The sequence below is a fragment of the Podarcis vaucheri genome (assembly GCF_965113315.1).
Source record: "Podarcis vaucheri genome assembly, chromosome: 13".
NCBI classification, from domain to species: domain Eukaryota; kingdom Metazoa; phylum Chordata; class Lepidosauria; order Squamata; family Lacertidae; genus Podarcis; species Podarcis vaucheri.
In genome coordinates this window covers 25,939,596-25,961,128 of record NC_138751.1, presented here as the reverse complement: position 1 = coordinate 25,961,128, position 21,533 = coordinate 25,939,596, and the positions used below count along the sequence as shown (strand labels likewise).

Sequence of the window (21,533 nt, the reverse complement as noted above, 5' to 3'; positions counted from 1 at the left end):
GATGTTCTGCAGTGCACTGTTAATAGGTTATAGCACTTCCTAACATTAAGGAACACATCCTAACACGTAGCTTGAATAAACTCCTATTAAATAGTGGTCTGTCCTTTTCTCATTAATCGCACTCTCATTTAGCTGCTGGGGGGTTTCTCAGATCAATTAAAGATGGTGAAATATTTTCCACCACTTTCATCAGCACAGTTTGCAGAGTCTCACTGATAAGGCTGCCTAACTTTAAGCTCTAGGGTTTATCCCTTGGAGATCAGGTCCCCATGAGTTTGAATACAGGTATGCTGATGAAATAGGTTCAATGTATAAAGTACACATGCAATTCTCCCCATGAAAAGATAATATAATTTATCTTTAGGTCTTCTTTTCACATCGTCTTATCCCAACACCTGGCCAGTCCTCATGGTAGTCATGATGGGAACAACTATTTTCAAGTGCATGATCGGCATCATTTGTGAGTATAGCCAGATCACAAAATGAAAATGGACAAAACGTTTTAAAATATGTACTTTTCTTTTCTTTTCAGGGTTTTTCTTTAATGAAACAGTTCAATGTGTATATAATTTATTGATTTTAATTCTACCGACAAAAATGTCACATTGCCAGGATATGTGAGAAAGAAATGCTTTTTTTGTTCTTTCTTTCACTTAGTAAATTTTTCAAAGAAAAATTGGAGATTATTTATGTAATAGCACGTAAACTGTTATGAGGAGGAATGTAGAACTCCAGAAGGATTATATTTGCTATTCTTAATACTGGAAGAAACATTCAGCTGAGAAGTTTGGGGTATGTGTGAAACCACTGGATTATTCTTCAGGCAGAAATCAGGTCAGGTTGGCTTAAATTTATAGTCGAGCAGTCTAAATATTCGCTCCCACTTTAAATGCAAACACACACATTTTTTTAACACCTGCAAAAAACCATTATTCTTTAGACAAGTCTGCCCAGGTATTTAGAAAGCTGAGGTAATTTTAAACTGTTTTAGTATTTTAACATTTGTATGTTTTAAAGTGTGGCTGTGATTTCCCCCCTTGATTTTACTGTTTTATCTTTTCTGGTCTCTGAATGGAAGCATAGGTTCATATCCCACGTTTGACAAATCCTCATGGTCTGGATGGCTCATCTGGAGTGTGGTGCTCAATTTAGTATGATTTCCTCTTAACCAAGCATTCATAGAGTAACAGCACTAGGCAGCAATTGTGTGCAATTAACAAGTTCCACTGGAATCAATGGAAGAGGTACAGTGATAGCATGCATTACTCTACATGAGCAGAGTAGAGTGGCATTTCCAAGTCCCCAAGTCTACTCTCCAAATAATGACCTTATATTAATAGATATAAATGCAAAGAAACTCCTTTCCCCCTTCCACCACTCAAGACATTTCTTAAGCACACTGGCAATGTTATTTCCTTTGACTGCTGTGAAGGTTAATGATCATAGAATTCTTTTCTTTCTTTCAATCATAGATTTCTTCGCTTTGATTGACGTTCTGTCCTTGAAAAAAATCATCTGAAGCCTTTTCTGGGTTAAACCTCTTCAACTGATATATCATAAGAAGTACACAGAATGCTTTCACTTTAGGGCAAACAACTGTTCTTTTTTTGTTTCCACAAAAGAACAACCAATCATAAGATGGATCTCTCAAATCATACAACAGTGAGTGAATTTCTTATCACAGGATTTCCCAACCTGGAAAAGAGCAGATTTCCAATATTTACGCTAGTACTAATTATGTACACACTAACAGTGATAGGAAACGTGGTTATAGTATTCATCACCAGGTATGAAAATTCTCTTAACACTCCCATGTACTTCTTCCTGTGCAATTTTTCATTGTTGGAGATCTGTTTTACCTCTGTCACAGCCCCAACAATATTGGTTGATCTCATTAGAAAAAAGAATGTTGTATCCTTCAAGAACTGCCTTACCCAAATATATTTTTTCCATGCTCTTGGTGGCATTGAGTGCCTCCTTTTGGCTGCCATGGCATATGATAGATATGTGGCTGTACGTTCTCCTTTAAGATACAACACCATTATGAATAGTGTTGTCTATCATCAGCTTGCTATTTGGTCTTGGGTCACTGGCTTGGTTCTGCCATTGATCCCAACAATTCTCATATCTCAGCTCAACTATTGTGGGAGCAATGTAGTGGACCATTTCTTCTGTGACATTTTGCCATTGCTGAGGCTGGTTTGCAACAGGACCCAGCTCAACGAGATGCTGAGTTTCTTCATCTGCTCCTTTCTCCTTGTTGGGTCATTCACAATAACTGTGGCTTCTTATGCTGCCATCTTGATCACTGTTTTGGGAATTCATTCTTCCGATGGGCGGAAAAAGGCCTTCTCCACCTTTGCTTCCCATTTGACAGTGGTTGGTATCTATTATGGAACAATGATGTTCATTTATGTCAGGCCCACCCGAAACCTCTCCTTCAATATGGACCAGTTGGTGGCTGTCTTCTACTGCCTGGTCACTCCACTCTTGAATCCCATCATATATAGCCTCAGGAACAAGGAGGTGAAAGAGGCCCTTAAAAAAGTTCTCTGCAGGAAACAGGAAGGACTGAATTGATAAGTTACTCTTCTGGAAAAAGCTGAGTTGAGCTTTAACAGAGGAACAAACAGAAACAATGTATAAATTTTATAATGCACCACTTATAATACCTACTTAGATACTGTACGGACACATTTATTAGCAATCATCATCATTTAAGCTTATGGTCACTTTTTTGCAAAAGCAACTCAGAGCAACTTACAATATCAGAACTACTAACAAAACTTGCAGTGCACTTCCATGTACATTGGTACCTCAGGTTACATACGCTTCAGGTTACAGACTCCGCTAACCCAGAAATAGTGCTTCAGGTTAAGAACTTTGCTTCAGGATGAGAATAGAAATCATGCTCTGGCGGTGCGGCAGCAGCAGGAGGCCCCATTAGCTAAAGTGGTGCTTCAGGTTAAGAACAGTTTCAGGTTAAGAACAGACCTCTGGAACGAATTAAGTACTTAACCCGAGGTACCACTGTATGTATACTCAGAAGTAAGCTGCATGTGTACCTTTTAATACATGCTTATCTTTTAATGCTTTGTGATATGTACAATTACCAAGAATTAAATGTGTCGGGATTTCTAAGAAATGAAGATTAAGATATCAGCATTCATTATATACATGAACTGCATTGCCTTTAAAAACTCAATAAATTATTGGCGTAGAGACTTTCAACCAATGTTATTGAGCAAAAGAAAAGATAAAGATGAATGTAAATCCTTCACTGTAAAGCTATTCACCATGACTTTTAGAAGACATCTGAAGGTAGTCCTGTTTAGGGAAATTTTCAATGTTTGATGTTTTATCATGTTTTTAATATTCTATTGGGAGCTGCCAAGAGTGGCTGGGGAGACCTTGCAAAACATAGATATGACCAGCTTATCAAGTAGCTACATGTACAGTATTTCTAGATTGTTAACTGGGAAAGGGTGGAATGGATATCCCTGATTTTCGGGAATGTATTAGTACAGTAGAATGTGTATTACAATATCAGCTTGGCCTGCAATGAAAGGCAACCCAACTTCTGTTTCAAATGGTTAAAAGTGGTGGCAACACTTTTGAAAGTAGTTAGGATTTGCTGTCATTTCTCAAAGCTTGTGTAGTTTGCTTTCATCCACAGACTTACAACATATTTTGCCATAGTTCTAAACCTCCATGGATTCATTAATGGGGCATTCCCATGAGCTTCCCTTAAACAAGAATATAAATAAAAACATGCTTCTTTGCTACATCACAGTGTGCTGCTTTAAAATAAGAAATAGTATATCTTTGGTGGCCAGAAAGCGTTTTTGTGTAAGTTGGGTATGTTTGACATCCTCTGAATCTAAGGGAACCATTTGCTCTTTGGAGTATGGAAGAACAAGAACTGAGTGTTTGTGCTTTGTATTAATAGAAAATGAAAGAAGTATGTTGCATAGGGAGGAATGATAGGGATAGTTGTTACATGTTATTTCTAAGAGCACACAAATAGTGTGCCCTCTCATTAAACCTCTTACTATTTTTTTCTTTGTGGAAGTGTCCATGATGTGGTCAGAGGCATCAAAATATAATTTTTTTTTGAAACTCCCGAGATCTTCAGTTGAGACGGTGCCTGTGGTCTGCATATCACAGAATGCACACTTCCTGCCTGGTCAATATTTTCCTACTCTATTATCATATTTACACAAACAAATTATATGTAATGGGACAAATTTTTAGTGTAAATTCTAGTGTGTTATAAAATGGTTTGATTCTCCCATATGAAAACACACATCCTGAAACTGGAGGAACTGGTTTATTTTTTCCTCGGGTAATAATGCAATTTTATCTACAACATCAGCTTATCTATCCCAACATTTATGCATTTATTTATTTAATTATTTAATAAGCCATCCTCCAACGGGTGGTAATGTAGGAGATTTCCAATATGTGGTTAACACAGTTTTGGCAGCAACCAGAAGTTGCATGGAAAGCTCAGCTGCAAGGTCATTAAGACTGAGCTTAACAAATGTAAAGAAGAACTGATGATGGTTGGTATATGAAACTGAGGGCTGGAGTTTGAGTCCTAAAAAGATCAAACTGACCTAAGTATATAAGGGGAGGGGGTAGCAAATCCTGTTAACCTTCATACATGTGATATTTGCTCATGGACAGTGAGTGTAACAATTTGCTTTTCAGGTACAACCACACAGTGGTATTTGTTGCATACGGAAAGCCATGAAGGTGATACAGTCTATATAGTTGCATTATGCCTGGAAAGCTTTCACTGATAATGCTGAATAGTACTGAATTCTCTAAAATAGCACTCTCCTAACTGTAATATTCAGATAAGACACCATGGGCACATCATCCTTCTTCAACAACCAAACATCAATAACAGAATTTGTACTTCTGGGATTTGTAACTATTAAAAGAGAGAAGTCCTTGCTCACCATCCTCTTCCTCACAATGTATATTATGTGCTTCTTGGGCAACTCAGTCATCATCACTGTGTGTCTATTAAATCAGTCCCTCCACACACCTATGTATTTCTTTCTTGGCAATCTCTCCTTCCTAGATATCTGTTACATCTCCGTGACTCTCCCTAAAATGCTCATAGATCTTTGGGTCCAATCTCCACACATTTCCTTAATGGATTGTGCAGCACAAATGTATTTTCTTATCTCATTGGCGGGTGCTGAGGGATTTCTTCTTGCCTCTATGGCTTTGGATCGGTACTTTGCTATATGTCACCCATTGGTCTATGCAAGATTCATGACTAAATGGACCTGTCTTCAGCTGACTGCAGTATCCTGGGCTTGTGGCTTCTTCAATGCTTCTCTCCATACAGCACTCACATTCCGACTGTCTTTCTGCAGATCTAATGTGATCAGTCATTTTTACTGTGACATTCCTCCATTGCTGAGCATTTCATGCTCCGACACATCAATTAATGAAGTGGCACTTTTCACAGTGGGTGTATTTGTAGGTTTTAGCCCTTTTTTCTTTACTCTGATCTCCTACTCGTTGATTCTTCATGCTGTTTTCAACAATCGGCAAAAAGGACATCGTCACAAGGCCATTTCCACCTGCGTATCTCATGTCACGGTTGTGATTCTGTTCTACTGCTCTGGGATATTCACATATTTTCGACCTACCTCCAGCTACTCACTGGAAAAGGACCAGCTTGTTGGGGTTCTCTACAATATCATAACTCCAACACTTAACCCTATCATTTATAGCCTACGGAACAAAGAAGTGAAAAGAGCAATAAGTAAGTTATTAATTAGATAACATTATAAAGTTCGGACCTTTAACAAGAACTGAGATTAACTGGTACACACTGTTAATAAATGGTGTATCAAGACAACTGAACTTTCTTTAAAATAAAATGTTACACGGTGTGTGATGAGCTGAGAGACATGTGATTTCTGTTTTACCATATGATGATAAATATTCCCGATAGGCATGTGATGTCCTCTAACCTTAGTTTCCAAAATAATAATAATAGTGCATTGTTTTGTAACTGCCAGTAGTGAAAGTTGCAAATAAATATGGAACCTTGATCAACTAACTTGTATGTGATCATTTCACACAGAATTTTGCTTAATGGTTGCCATCAATTTGATTTTAATTAATTTTATATTGAATGTTTTTAGAATGCTGGATTATTTTGATTGTTGTTAGCCGCCCTGAGCCCAGCTTCGGCTGGGGAGGGCGGGATATAAATAAAAAATTTTATTATTATTATTCAGTATAGTGGTATGCATGATCCAAAGTAGATAGATAGATTAGATTAGATAGATGATTGATAGACGATAGACGACAGACGATAGACGATAGATGATAGATAGATAGATAGATGATAGATATTTTGTCTTCACTGATAATTTCTTGAGCACAATCTTAGATGTACCTTAAAATCCCACTTTAGGCAAATTTTGGTAATTTTTTTTAGAACTGAAGTCATTCACAGGTGAATTCTTCAAAATATTCCTCTGGTTAACTTCCATCATTATGACGTTGGGAACCAATATGTCTCAGGCACTTTTGTTTCAAAGGTAACAGAAAGGTGAATAAAAGAGATGGCAATTCTGTATTTTAAATAACTAATACACCAATGCTAAGGATTGACGTAACATGGAAACCTTCACTGCTAAGAGTTCTTTTAGACATTTCATGGATAACTCTAATCTTGGATCCCCAGTCTTGGAAGGGATATTGGCACCATTTGGAAAAGAGTATCTGTGGCCAGGAGACTGCCACCCCTACTCCCATGAGCATCTTTCACCAACTGCTTGCCATATTTCTGATATGCAAACTTCACAAAATGCACCAGCTCTCAACACTATCATCTATAGCCTACGGAACGTAGAAGTGCAATTGGCAGTCAAGACATTGGTGGGGAAGAGAAAGCATTTACTCTTGGAAATTAAGATTGTCCAGAGAAATTGAATTGAATTATGTCCATTTGTCCTAACTGGTGGAGTGTAGACTTAAAGGCTTCCAGAATAGCATGGAGCTTTTCAATGAAATCCAAACATAAAAGATTTTGTGACTCTTTGGGACATTTTAGCCAAGCCATGCTCCACTGTCCTACACCTGATATCATATCTGCAATGTATTTCATGTCAAACCTCTCTTTGTTAATGACTTGCAGTGATCTTCTTTAATTTGTATCCCTAACATTCTATACTGAATTTGCTCTGAGTACAGGTATGGAGCGCTATACACAAATCATTCAAATGAACAGAGTTGAGAAATACAATTTTCAGCTTACAGTAAAAGCACACTTGAATGGAACCAGGAGAGGAAACCTTAAAGGCTGCAGATATATAATGAAACATGATATGCCCACCACCCCTTCACGGCGTTTCATTGTTTATTAAAACACCATTTCATTCCTACAGATTTTATTTTATATGTAGCGCATAATGATTCTATTTTTTGTTTCAATTGCTGCTTCCTTTTTATATTGCTAGGTGTTTTTAAAATGGCATTGTGACTTCAAATGCAAAGTGCCTTTTGTACCAGAATGGTGGGATAAAAAAGCTTTAATAAAAAACAAAATAAAGGATATACCTTAATATACACATTTTTACAAGCAATCTTCCCCAACAGAATGCAATTTCTGCATTATTTTCACTAAAAAAATGCATTTCTAGGTATACTTTCCCCTAGAATACACATTTGTGTACAGGTTATTTATTGGAGAACTGTATGGCAAAATTCAGAGAAGTTTAAAGAGATTTCAAAGGATAGCAGCATTTTGTTTAAAATATTGTTTCAGGAATTATGGATTATGTAGATTCAAATTAAAATGTGAACCAAATCAAATTTGTATTCCATTCCTGTTTCACAGATCCTTTCAGTAATGTATTAGTTGCAATGTCAGAATAGAACTGAAGATACTCAGGATCAAGTCCTTGTTCAGCCATGAAGCTCACTGGGTGACCATGGGACAATCACTGCTCTTTAATCTAAACTCCCTCACATATGGTTGTGAGGATAAAATAAGGAAACATATATGCTACATTGAGTTGAGGCATAAATAAAGGTGGGGTGACACACACACACACACACACACACACACACACACATTCTATAAGACCAGAAAATGCTTAAATGCCCACAGATTTCACATTCCAGATTGTGTCTTTGCACTTGACTCTAGCTACTGACTCTCTCTCCCCCCCGTATTCTTACTAGAAATGAGTTTTGTCTCCAGACCTGTTGCACCATGATGTCACAGTGTGTGGTTGCAACATTGCACACCTGAGAACAATAATGTTCACATTTGATTAATGCTTACTCTGTGATGATGAAAACTCTGCTCTGTTTTGTTTTACCAAAGGCAGCATTGCCAGTGGTCAGGTCAGTGGCGTAGCGTGGGGGGTGCAGGGGGGGGCGGCTGCACCGGGCGCAACATCTGGGGGTTAGGGGGCGCAAATCCACGGGTTAGGGGGTGCAAATTACTTGCCTTGCCCTGGGTGCTGACAACCCACGCTACGCCACTGGGTCAGGTTCTCCATCCCCATTTTTGGGAATAGAGAGGAAGGCTGTGGAAGAGAGGCCTCAAAATTGAACTGTGGGAGTTGAAAGCTTGTCTACCAGCACTAGAAATACTGATGGGAATTTACCTAAAAGGGTAGCTTTAGCAAATGCCTATTCATTGTATTCTAATACACCAAGCATAATTTCCAGATTCTTCCCTACCAAGCATTAATGAATGAGTTTGTGATGATATTGACTGTTTCATCTCCATACCAAAAGGGAAAATATATTTCTGCATCTAGCACTTTTTGAACTCTCTAGAGGTCTTTTGACCTGAATTTCCCTACAACACTGTTTTATTATCATTCTATCCCTGATGAATTTTATCAGAAGAAGGCTCCCAACACTTTCCCTGCGGAATTAGGTTCCCTCAAGCATTGGATGGCATAAATACAGTGAATACATCAAAATTCCACCTAGATGTGAGCATCGGCTTGTGCCTAGTGACTTCACTTCAAACATCCATATAAAATGTGCAAATATTAGGGTGGGTGGTGGAGCAATGCTCCAGTTTAGCAAAGCTAATGCTGCACACCTGGTAGAAAACATGCTGATGTTCTAGCAAATGTGTAGGTCAGAAGCAGGACTTGCTACCACTCTTATGCTTCCTCTGAACATGTGTCTGCTGAATAGTCACACAAAGATAAATTATTTATTTCATAAAAATCATACACATGGTCTGATTATAAAAGGGGGGGAGACTAAAAGCAGTATACATTAAGAATTTAGAAATGCTAAATATATAAAAAGCCATTGGAAAATTGTATCTTAAATGGCTTTGGAAACATAGGATTTTTGTAAATAATTTGATGTTCCTTGCAACTTTAGAGATAACACCATTTCTATTTAGTGGATTAAATGCATAGAATTTTGTTGCTTCCATAAATTCATTGGCAGGGTATTCCCAACACTTTTCTTCAATCCTGAGCTGTATTGAGGGTGAGAGCACATCTATGAAAAGACCTGTGTTTGGAGCTCTATTTTTCACTGTTTTGGAGCAAGAAAGAGCAAACATTCTGCAAAGTAAGTTTTTAAGGGCATGGGGGGGATGATTGTTAAATCTAAATCAAAGGTCATAAATTCTGATGAAACATGAATACGCTTGCCTGTGTTTTAATTCTGATGTTGAGGTGTGTGTATGTGTATTAAGGATGCTCCCAGCCGACTGGATGCTGTGCTAAGTGGTTGGCCGGGATAAGTAGATGTCCATGCCACCCCAGGGCTGCCATGGATTGCCTTATTTGAGGGGCAGGTGGAAACCTGTGAGCCTCCACAGTGGCCGGAGGGGATTGGGAAACAATCTAAAATGGTCTGCATGTCTGGAGGAGAGAGGAGGTGCCACGTCAGGCTGCAACCGCCACTGACTGACAAGACAGTAAGCAGCCATTCTGGTGTGTGTGTATTAAGGACGGCAATGTTGACAACTAGATCCAGTTCCTAGCAAACTCCCAACAATGGGATCATATGTATATTTATTTTGATTCATTTAGAATCATAACCAAGAAAAGTAAAGGTGAGGAAAATAAACAAATGAGGAAAAGAAAGGGAAAGAGACATAATTAATGAATAAAATGCAAATGATTCAAAGCAGACTCGTGGGTGCCACTTGACCTCTCTCTTTTTAAATTATTCTACCTGCAAGGTGGATGACTTGCATTTGGGACATTTGGAAAGCGTGAGAGCTGATGAATAATCAAATTTAAATCTACACATTAGTCCAAGAGATGACAATTATGTTGACTCACATTGGAATTGTCACAGACTATGCCCATTTATTATGTTTTTAAGACAGTTGAGAATGTTGTGATGCTTTGAAAGCCGGAGTAAGAAAAGAGTGCAGCATATTACTTGGCATCTACCCACTCTTCTTGATTACTGTTTGGCAAACTGACTCTATCAAATGAGCTTGCAATGTCATTAATACCTTCAGTAAGTTGGATGCAGTAATACAAGGTTACCCAAACAATTTTTAGCAAGCTGCTTGTTTTTAAAAGGGTTCCTTGCACATTATTTCCAATGAAAAAGAAGGTGTAGTCTGCAAAACATCAAACAGGGATAGACCTCTCTCCCCTCTCTGTCTCTCTCAATTCCACACAGCCCCTGGAGATGTTGTTACAAAATCACATTATGCCATTTCCAGTGACATTTATGGCCCCATTTTGAATATGTGTGGCAGAATCTGTGCTTTCTAATGGCTTAGAGAGATTTTAGTTTTGAAAAAGCTAAAGAAAACAAATAACAGAATGGATAAAAAGTCATTGGACCACCTCATAATTCTGTAAATTATATGGCTCTCACTAAGAGCCATATAAACACAGAAAGCAAAAATTAACTCATAATCAGATTTGCTTTGAATTACAAAATATTTTCTTACTTAGCAGTTTTATAGACTGCCTTTCCTCTGACAGGGTTGTCTCAGGGCAGTTTCTAATTCGGGGTTAAAGTTCACATGATTGGATCAGGGCATGTTATATATTTGAGAACTGCAAACCTATTATATTTGACATGAACTGATTAGTTTTGATTTCCAGCAGCACCATTATTCATGATGTGTTTGCATTGACCATATTATCACATGACAAAATTGTGTTGTTTTAATGCAGTGCGGTCCTCCACTTATAAGAATCTTAATCCAACTGCGTGAACAATTGGATCAAGTTTACTTCTTTACACTGTTTTAGCAATGCATACAAGTCAACACCTTCAACTATGCACTGTGGACCACAAAAACTAATGCAGTTATAAATTTGCTAGTATTTAATGAGCTGTAAGCCAAACCACTATTTTTGCTTCAGCAAAAAATCCACCCAGGAAAGTGCTTTTTCTGCACTTTTTCACAATATGTACAGCTGTACATTATCAACATGTGGAAGATTGGGGGGGGGAATATATGAGAAAGCTGAAAGTGAAATAAACCTATGCACACATAGTGCTAGAAAGTAGAAAATTGTAAAATATAAAAGGACCCAAGAGAGAATTCTGAATCCATCCATTTTACTTCAGGTAATATATCCCAAAATCTGAGAATAAATTAGGAAAATTTGAGAACAATGCCCATTTATGAGTGCTATTGTATTCACACCCTCTTGGGGGTCTTATAGAAAGCCAGTGTAAGAACAGAATGATGAACCACATAGCTCTTTTGGCTGATTCAGCAGGCACTTCTTAAATTCCTAAGCATTTTGTAAAATCTGTTTTGAATTCAAGCATGTGATAATTTAGACAATTCGTAATCCAATTTCAAAGGCATTTGTGTATGAGGTTCATGGGGTAATTACATTCATTAACAAAACAGTTCTGAGAAAAATTGAAAATGAGGGAGTGGGAAAGATAATGGTTTGGTCTGTATGCCAGGCTAAGCAAACCAAACCATAATTTAGCATCAACATATGAGAATGGGGGCTTCCAGGAAGAAAATTTAATCTACTTTGTTCTTCTCTGATCACTTTGCTGCCATGCCATGCCATGAGATTTGAATCCACTCTAATGCCCTAACTTTCTCCAGACTAACTATGGATTTGTAGAATTCCTTTATCCTAAATTATGTTTTTGCCTGGTGTGACATGAAAGCCAGACCAGTATCAATAGTGTAATCATCTGATTTTATTAATCTATATCTGCCTTTTCCTCTTCCATACAGGATATCCATTCTATGGAAGAGCTAGCTGAGAACCAAACCAGTCTAAATGAGTTCATCCTGGTAGGGTTTTCATACCTCGCTGAATGGCAAATCTTGCTGTTTTTGTTTTTTCTGCTGATGTACATTACTGCCTTAGTTGGGAACATGCTCATAATTCTGCTTGTGAAACTCAACCATGCCCTTCAAACTCCCATGTACTTCTTTTTGGTAAACCTATCTTTCTTAGAAATAGGTTACACCACTAGTGTGGTGCCCCAGATGTTGGCACATCTGTTAACAAAGCATAAAAGCATTTCCAAAGCTAGATGTGCAGCCCAGATGTATGCCTTTACCATCCTGGGGCTGACAGAATGTTGCCTCCTGGCAGCTATGGCATATGACCGCTATGTTGCCATATGCCACCCATTGCACTACACAGTAATCATGAACCACCAAGTCTGTACAAAGTTGGCAGCCGCAGCATGGATTATTTGCTTCTTGGTACAAGTTGCTCAAACAGCATGGATCTTCAGCTTACCCTTCTGTGGTTCTAAACATATCCAGCATTTCTTTTGTGATATCCTACCAGTGGTGAAAACGGCATGCACAGATACCTACAAAAATGAGATTGCTGTCATGGCAGTGACCATCAGTTTTATCATGAGTCCATTCCTACTAATTATCCTCTCCTACGTCCGTATAATTTCAACCATCCTTAAGCTTCCTTCTGCTGAGCAAAGGCGGAAAGCCTTCTCCACTTGCTCCTCACACCTCACGGTGGTGACATTATTCTTTGGGTCAGGCCTCTTCACCTACTTAATGCCCAAGTCCAAATATACTTCACGGAGTGACCAAATGAGTGCTCTTATGTACACAGTTGTCACTCCAGTTTTAAATCCCATTATATATACCCTAAGAAATAAAGAAGTGCAGAAAGCATATAAGAAAACAATTGCAAGGGTCTTCTCTCCACAAAACCCAACTTACTGAATGTCTGAAGAATGGAGTACATAAAGAAGAAAAAAGTAAACACCAAAGACGTTTCTACTTATTAAGGGGATGTAAATATATAATTCAAATACGGCTTGTGGCTGCATTATTGTAGGAAGCCAACCAGATCCCAACCCAATGCAACCTTGACTGTCTGTATATCAGTGATCATTTGGGAGGGATTCTTGCTTTTAACTATAAATCCACATGTGCTTTGTTTATTTCTTTTTGTAGACTGTTTGTTGTACAGGAACAAAGACAAATGCACCTAAAATTTAGAGGCATAGAAGAAGAAGCGAGAGAGAATATTAAACAAAAAATAACTATGGAATTAGCAAAATGGTTAGAAGTAAAAGAGGAGGAGGTCGCATACACGATAGAAAACGCCTTTAGGATTAAAATGAGAACATACCAGAACAAACCTAAGAATCCCATTGGGGATTGTTTAGTAATGTTTAACTCAATAGGAATGAGGAACCTGATACTTAAAACAAGCTATCATAAAAAATTAATAATAGGCGGCAGACCAATAATTGTCCTGAAAGAGATCCCGGTCAGACTACTACGCAAGAGGGAAGGATATAGACATATAATAGGTGTCCTGAGAAGGAACAATATTCAATTTAGATGGGAGTTCCCAGAGGGAATTGCTTTCTTTTTCAAAGATAAGAGATTTAAACTGACTAGTTCCCTAGAAGTAGAAAAGTTCCTGAGAAGATATGAGAAGGAGCTTAGTAGAAAGGAGGATGGAGTAACAGACAGAAGGGATGCTGGGGGGGGGAGGGAGGGGGGAGGGTGAAGCTGAGAAGAGGGGAGGGGGAGGGAGAAGGGAAGGAGGAAGAGGGGGAAGGAGTAGCGGAAGAGGAGGAAACAGAGGAAGAGGAAGAAACAAGGAATTGAAACTAGATATAAACGTGACGTTTTACCCCAATAATGTCTTTAACTTTTTTAACATGGAATGTTAATGGTCTAAATAAGAAATCAAAAAGAAATAAAATAGAGAAAGTCTTGAAAAACAAAAAATGTGATGTGGTTTGCTGCCAAGAAACTCATGTGGCCAAAAAACACAAACATATACTGATTAATAAAAAGCTGGGAATGGAGTTTATAAACTCAGAGGTGAATAAAAAGAGAGGGTTGGTCATTTATGCCAAAGAGAAATTGGAACCCAAAATAATATGTAAAGATGAGGAGGGGAGAATTTTAGGGATCCAAATTACCCACCAAGGGGAAAGATTTAATGTAGTATCAGTCTACGCCCCTAATACAAACAAAACCGAGTTCTTTAAAAAACTAGAACAAACATTATTAGAATTAGAAAACTACAAATTAATTTTACTAGGTGACCTGAATGGAGTCCCTGAACCCGAAATAGACAGAAGTGAAAAAAGAAGGAAAGGGAAGCAGGGGAAACTCCCCAAAACCTTTGATGACCTTCAAGAAAATTTAGACCTAATTGACATCTGGAGACACAAAAACCCAACAGGAAAACAGTTCACACATTTCTCCGGAGTACACCAGAGCTGGGGTCGTATAGACCAGATCTGGGTCTCCAGAGATCTTCTGTTAAGAGCGGGGAGATGTATAATAGAGCCCAGGACATTATCAGACCACAGTTCAATCCTCTTGGAAATAAAGTGTACGCCATCAGGCACATACAGATGGAGAATGAACGATTATTTACTAGAACAGGACGAGATTATTGGCAGGGCAAAGAACATCTTGAAAGAGTATTTTGATCATAATTTGCACAAAGGAACTAAAATTAATGTGGTTTGGGATGCCAGTAAAGCAGTCCTTAGAGGTTTTCTGATTCAACAGAACAAATATAGAAAAAATTTGAGAGAGGCAAAGAAGGAAGAATTAATCAAACAATTGAAAGAAGTAGAGGATAAATTAACAATAAATCCTGGGGATGAGAGGCTCAAACAAATTTGTAAATTATTACAAACTCAATACTCATCACTGCTGAACCAGGAAATAGAGTGGGGAATAAAAACGATGAAACAAAGGTACTTTGAGTCAGCAAATAAAACCGGCAAGCTGCTAGCATGGCAATTGAGGAAGAAGAAAAAACAAAAGGCGATTAACAAAATTAAATTCGAGGACCAGTTAATAGAGGACCCCAGTGAGATCAAGGGAAAGTTCCTTCAATATTACGAAACCCTGTACAAAAAGAAAGAGGATGAGGATACAGCTGAGATAGGAAGGTATTTGGAAAGGAACGAAGGGGTACAGCTTTCAGACGAAGAAAAGATAGTCCTAAATGAACCGGTAACTCTAGATGAGGTTAGGGATGCAATCAAGAAAATGAAACCTGGGAAGGCCCCTGGCCCAGATGGCCTTTCTCAAAAATATTACAAAACCCTAGAGGAACACCTAATTCCGGTACTCGGTAATGTAATCAATAACATCCTCCAAGGAGGGGAAATACCCGACTCGTGGGGAGAGGCATATATCACATTAATACCCAAAGCAGATTCAGATACACTTAATATAAAAAACTACAGACCAATTTCTTTGCTTAACATGGACTATAAGATCTTTGCAGGAATAATGGCGTATAGATTAAAGAAATACCTTAATAGAGCGATCCATAAAGACCAAGCCGGATTCCTGCCTGGTAGACAAACAAAGGATAATGTAAGACATGTAGTTAATTTAATCGAATATCTGGATCTTAAGATTGATATTCCTGCCGCCTTAATCTTTATTGATGCCGAAAAGGCTTTCGATAATGTTTCCTGGCAATTTCTCATTAAATGTATGGAAAGGGTAGGAATAAGAGGGCCATTCCTGGAAGGTATTAGAGCGATCTATTCAAACCAAAGGGCTAAACTTATCATCAATAGCAATTTAACAGACTCATTCACGATTACAAAAGGTACAAGACAGGGATGCCCATTATCACCCCTGTTATTCATTATGGTCCTGGAAGTCATATTAAATAAGATTAGAGGAACACCAGAAATAAGAGGGATTAAGGTAGGCAAAAAAGAATATAAAGTTAAAGCTTATGCCGACGATCTAGTAATATCAATAGAAGAACCTCTAGAAAGAATAAATACAGTTATGGGCTTAATGGAGGAATTTGGGAGGCTATCGGGGTTTAGATTAAACAAAACAAAAACAAAAATGTTGGTAAAGAACCTAGACGAACAATCAAAAAATAAAATCGAGGCGGAATCCGGGATAAAAATATCAAAAAAGGTTAAATATTTGGGTATCTGGGTCTCAACTAAAAGTATAAATTTGGTGGAGGATAACTACAGCAGAATTTGGAGAGAATGTAAAAGAGATCTGGACAGCTGGAGTAGACTACACCTGTCATGGGAGGGGAGAATGGCGGCTATTAAGATGAACATTCTCCCAAAAATGATATTCTTATTTCAAAACATCCCAGTAATCAGGGGCACGACAATGTTTAAGGACTGGCAGAGGACCCTCTCCAGATTCATCTGGCAGGGCAAAAGGGCCAGAATTAAATACAAGTTGCTTACTGATAGAAGAGATAGAGGTGGGTTTGCGGTCCCGAATTTACAGCTATACTATGAGGCCTCGTGTCTATGCTGGGTCAAGGAATGGATAGTCTTGGACAACACAGACCTGTTGGATTTAGAGGGTTTCAATGCTAGGTTTGGATGGCATGCTTACCTGTGGCATGATAAGGGAAGAGTGCATAAAGGCTTTTCTAACCACATCATAAGAGGGGCATTGTTAGAGGTGTGGAACAGATGTAAGAACCTGGTAGAAAAAGAAACCCCACTGTGGCTGTCACCCATTGACATTCTAGAAATCAAAAAATTAAATATGGAAGGTAAAAGATGGACATATGCCGATCTCCTGATAAGATCTGAGAGAGGATGGGAAATTAGACCCTACGACGAGCTAAAAGACAAACTATCGGGGTGGATGCATTTCCACCAAATTAATTCTTTATGGAACGAACATAAAAAAGTCGGTATGTGTAAGAACAAGTCCAAATTCCAGCTGGAAATAATAGAAGGGAAGTCCAAACTCTTAACTAAAATGTATAACCAACTTTTAGAGTGGGATACTAAGGATGAGGAAGTCAAAGAGGTCATGATTAAGTGGGCTATAGATTTAGGACACCCCCTAGACTATGAAAAATGGAAAAAACTATGGAACAAGGATATGAAATTCTCAGCATGTGTCGGTCTCCGAGAAAATATGGAAAAGATGATGTACCGCTGGTACATCACTCCAACAAAATTAGCTAAAATGTATAAAACCGGAGATAAGACCTGTTGGAAATGCAAAAAGAAAGAGGGAGACTTCTTCCATATGTGGTGGTCCTGTGATGAGGTAAAGAAGTTTTGGGGCGTTGTTTATGATGAATTAAAAAAGATCCTAAAGTATACCTTCCCAAAAAAACCCGAGGCGTTCCTTCTGGGAATGGTGGGGAACGAGATCAATAAGGACGACCAAACTCTATTCCAGTATGCGACAGCCGCCGCTAGGATACTGCTAGCGCAGAATTGGAAAAAACCCAGCACCCCAACAATCAAGGACTGGCAAAATAAGTTAACTGAATATACTGATTTGGCAATAATGACTCAGAAGATAAGGCAACAGAAAAATACCAAATTCATTAACGACTGGAATAAATTTTTTTCATACATGGAGAGGATATCAGGAAATATCAAAATCACAGTAGGTATAATATAAAAACCGTGAGGTAGAGTATGCGGACTAACAAAAGAAACTGCTGTACATACTGTCGAGATATAGGTCACGTCGTGGTGGTGGGAAGTTATATTATATAAAAGATTGTATATTGATTTTTGTATTTTCTTATCTTTTCTTTGTTTTGTTTTTGTTAACAAGGTATATGTGTTTTTAAATGTTGGATTACAATAAAAAAAATTTTAACTTTCAAAAAAAAAAAAAAAGAATGTCTGAAGAATGGAGCGTAGAAAAAAAGGAAAAAAGTAAACACCAAAGACATAACTACTGATTAAGCGGATGTAAATATTTAATTCAAATATGGCTCGTGGCTGCATTATTGCAGGAAGCCAACCAGATCCCAACCCAATGCAACCTGGACTGTCTGTATATCAGTGATCATTTGGGAGGGATTCTTGCTTTTAACTATAAATCCACATGTGCTTTGATTATTTCTTTTTGTAGACTGTTTGCTGTACGGGAACCTGCTTTTTACATGTGTCTTACATGATTATTCAACAGCTGAGTGTGAAGCACACTCAGTAACAATGGTTTTTCTGGTGTATTGCTGTCATCCAGTAGACGTCTTTTCTCAATAAATATTAGGTATCCATTTACTCACACACCCAATTCTGACACACACAAAGTGTGTGTATGACCACGCTTTAGATTTTACTAAAATTTTTCCCCTGTGGGGAAGGCGGTGGAGAGTATCTCCCACACACGTTAGGTGCCACTGCAGCCCCGAACACCCTCCTTCAGTGATGAGCTTTTGGCACTGAAAACTGTCTTTGTTTCAGCAAGTGTCATTTTGTGGCTACAACTGTGGGTCAACTCCAGCAGCCAGTGCGCCCCACAACAGCCAGTGCTCCTTCCACAGCCAGGCTGGAGCCAGGAGGCCACCTCAAATAACTACAACCATGTTGAACCACAACTTCCACTCCCTTCGAAGTTGGTCTTCATTTGCCCTGATGAAGGACTGTGTATAACTCAAGTCCTTGTATAGTGCACTGGATGCACCTGTTGGTATGCATACAATGCACTGCACGACCCAGTCCATTCATGTTATTCTAATCAAACATGACTACCTAGTCTTTTTATCCATCCATTCATTAATTTCATAAAATTTGTATAACTGCTTGGTTGTAGAAAAAACCTGAAAGAAGTTTGAATCCACAGGAAATTAGATGGGTGAAATTTAGATTGCATTGAAAAGCAGTATTTTCAATTCCTATAAAAATGTGAGGTTTCTGGAAGCATCACCCAAGGATTAAATGCATATATTTTTTTGTTAGCCATTCTTACCCCCATGGATTAGTTAGCAGAAAATTCCCAAATGTATTCCTTCAAAATTGAGTTGCATCAAGAATAAGATCACATATATGAAAATATCTTTGTTTGGTGCATCATGGTGCACCGCTCTGACACATGAAACAGAAGTTACTTCTTTTGCAAAGTAAGATTTTATGGGATTAAGGTATGATTGTTACATCTAAGTCAAAGAACTTTTGATCACAACTGACTGTGTTTTAATTCTGGTATGTTTATCTGTAATGCTTTTATAGCTAGATACTGTTAGGAGAATCTCAACTGTGAGATATTCTATCATCTATCTCTATCTATCATCTATCTATCTATCATCTATCTATCTATCATCTATCATCTATCTATCATCTATCTATCATCTATCTATCATCTATCTATCATCTATCTATCTATCTATCTATCTATCTATCTATCTATCTATCATCTATCTATCTATCATCTATCATCTATCATCTATCATCTATCATCTATCATCTATCATCTATCAATCTATCTATCTATCTATCATCTATCTATCTATCTATCTATCTATCTATCTATCTATCTATCTTTATATCTATCACCTATCATTTATCCTCTATCTATATCATATATCTATCTTCATTTTTATTTTACAACCAAGAAAATTCAAGCCATGAAAGAAATGAAGAAATAAAGGAATATAAACGATTCAAATCAAACTAGTGTGTGTTTTTCAGTGTTTTACTTTACTCTACTTACATAGCCACAGATCACAGTGAAGAAAAGTTACAGTGCTCATAGCATTCAAGCAATGGGACTTCAGTTTCATTTTCTGATCACATGTCCCCCCCCTTCCCCCAGTATGCTCCATAAGGTCGCTGAACCTCCTAGAGCAGGTTTTGAGGGTGTGTGGGTGCTTCAGGAGAATGTTAGTTCCCATGCACAAGTGGAGTCTCATCTTGAGTGGAACAGCAGTGTTGAGTACAACACATTGTACCTGAGTGCTTTCCATTTCATGGCTAATAGGACCCCTGACCATTAGGTCCAGTCATGACCGACTCTGGGGTTGCGGCTCTCATCTCACTTTATTGGCCGAGGGAGCTGCCGTACAGCTTCTGCGTCATATGGCCAGCATGACTAAGTCACTTCTGGCGAACCAGAGCAGCACATGGAAATACCTTTTACTTTCCCGCCGGAGCGGTACCTATTTATCTACTTGCACTTTGACGTGCTTTTGAAATGCTAGGTTGGCAGGTTCATGGCTAATAGACGATTGCCATTTGAAGTCTGCTTCACCAAACAGTTCAGATGAGCTGATACTGAAGCACACTGTCAAACATGGGTGGAAGCTCTGTGGGTGGCCCCCAGGTTTTAGTGGAATCCGAGTTCTATTGTCCCTGACTGAAATGAAAAATAGTCCACTAATAGTTGGAAAACCAAAGGTTCTTCATCCCAGCCTTAAAAGCTTTGATGCAAGGGGCAAAGAAATTAGTTTGTTACTTTTAAAATAATCTGCATGAATGAGTTCTGGCAGCATCAATAATAGCAATGTGATGGTATTGAATATGTGACAGCTTTTTTAAAAAGTGTTGTGGTTTGCTGAGATATAATGTGGCTCTGTACAGTGATAAAACACAACTGGTTATAACCGTAATCCAAATGCATGTACAACTGGATCAAGTTTACTCTTTTATGCTTTTTTAAGGAATTCATACAAGTCATCAGAAGCAGGGTGGATTATTGACCATGAAGAACTATGTAACGATAGATTTGTTAATATTTAAAGAGCAGCATCATTGACGACAGTTTTTGGTCAACAGCAAAAAAGCATAACACTGCTTCTTTCTTGAACTTTTTTCTCAACATGTACACCTGTACACTAGCAATGTGTATGCACTTGGAGACAGCGGGGATATATGAGGAACCTGAAAATGGAACAAAATTGTGTCTACACAGTGCTCATTGAAAGATTGAGAAATATGGAGGGAACTATGGGAGAATTCTTGAATGTATTGGTTTTATTTCCAGGGAGAAAACCAGTTAATTTAGAATTCCAAACTCTGAGAAGGAATTAAGGAAAGTTTGGGACCTTTTTTGCCTCCAGTAAGATTATCCTAATTACACATGAAAAAGTTTCAATGGCTGCTAGTCATAATGGCTTTATCTTACTTCCATTATCACAGACAGTAATCCTATTGGGAAGAGAGCTATTGCATTATTGTCCTGTTTGAAGGCTTCCAGTAGGCTTGTGTTTTGCCACAGTGAAATTAGGATTATGCACTAGATGGGCCTTTTGTATGCTCCAACTAGCTCTACTATAATTACCTGATTTAATACATGATTTGTATATATCTTTTCCTTTTCCATACAGGTTAAGCATTCT

General features: G+C 38.1%; 2 protein-coding genes across 2 annotated transcripts; both read left to right on the top strand.

The window, feature by feature from the left end:
- Positions 1-1,638: 1,638 nt before the first annotated feature.
- LOC309517489 (olfactory receptor 5AR1-like) lies at positions 1,639-2,580 on the top strand (the record flags this gene model as incomplete). Its single annotated transcript, XM_082196719.1, has 1 exon — positions 1,639-2,580. One exon carries the CDS (start codon positions 1,639-1,641, stop codon positions 2,578-2,580), a length of 942 nt encoding a protein of 313 aa, XP_082052845.1.
- A 2,292-nt stretch (positions 2,581-4,872) lies between these two features.
- On the top strand, positions 4,873-13,177 carry LOC309517488 (olfactory receptor 13D1-like; the record flags this gene model as incomplete). The annotated part of the gene is made up of 3 exons (XM_082196718.1): positions 4,873-5,788; positions 7,231-7,295; positions 12,209-13,177. 3 exons carry the CDS (start codon positions 4,873-4,875, stop codon positions 13,175-13,177), a joined length of 1,950 nt encoding a protein of 649 aa, XP_082052844.1.
- Between the last annotated feature and the right edge of the window lie 8,356 nt (positions 13,178-21,533).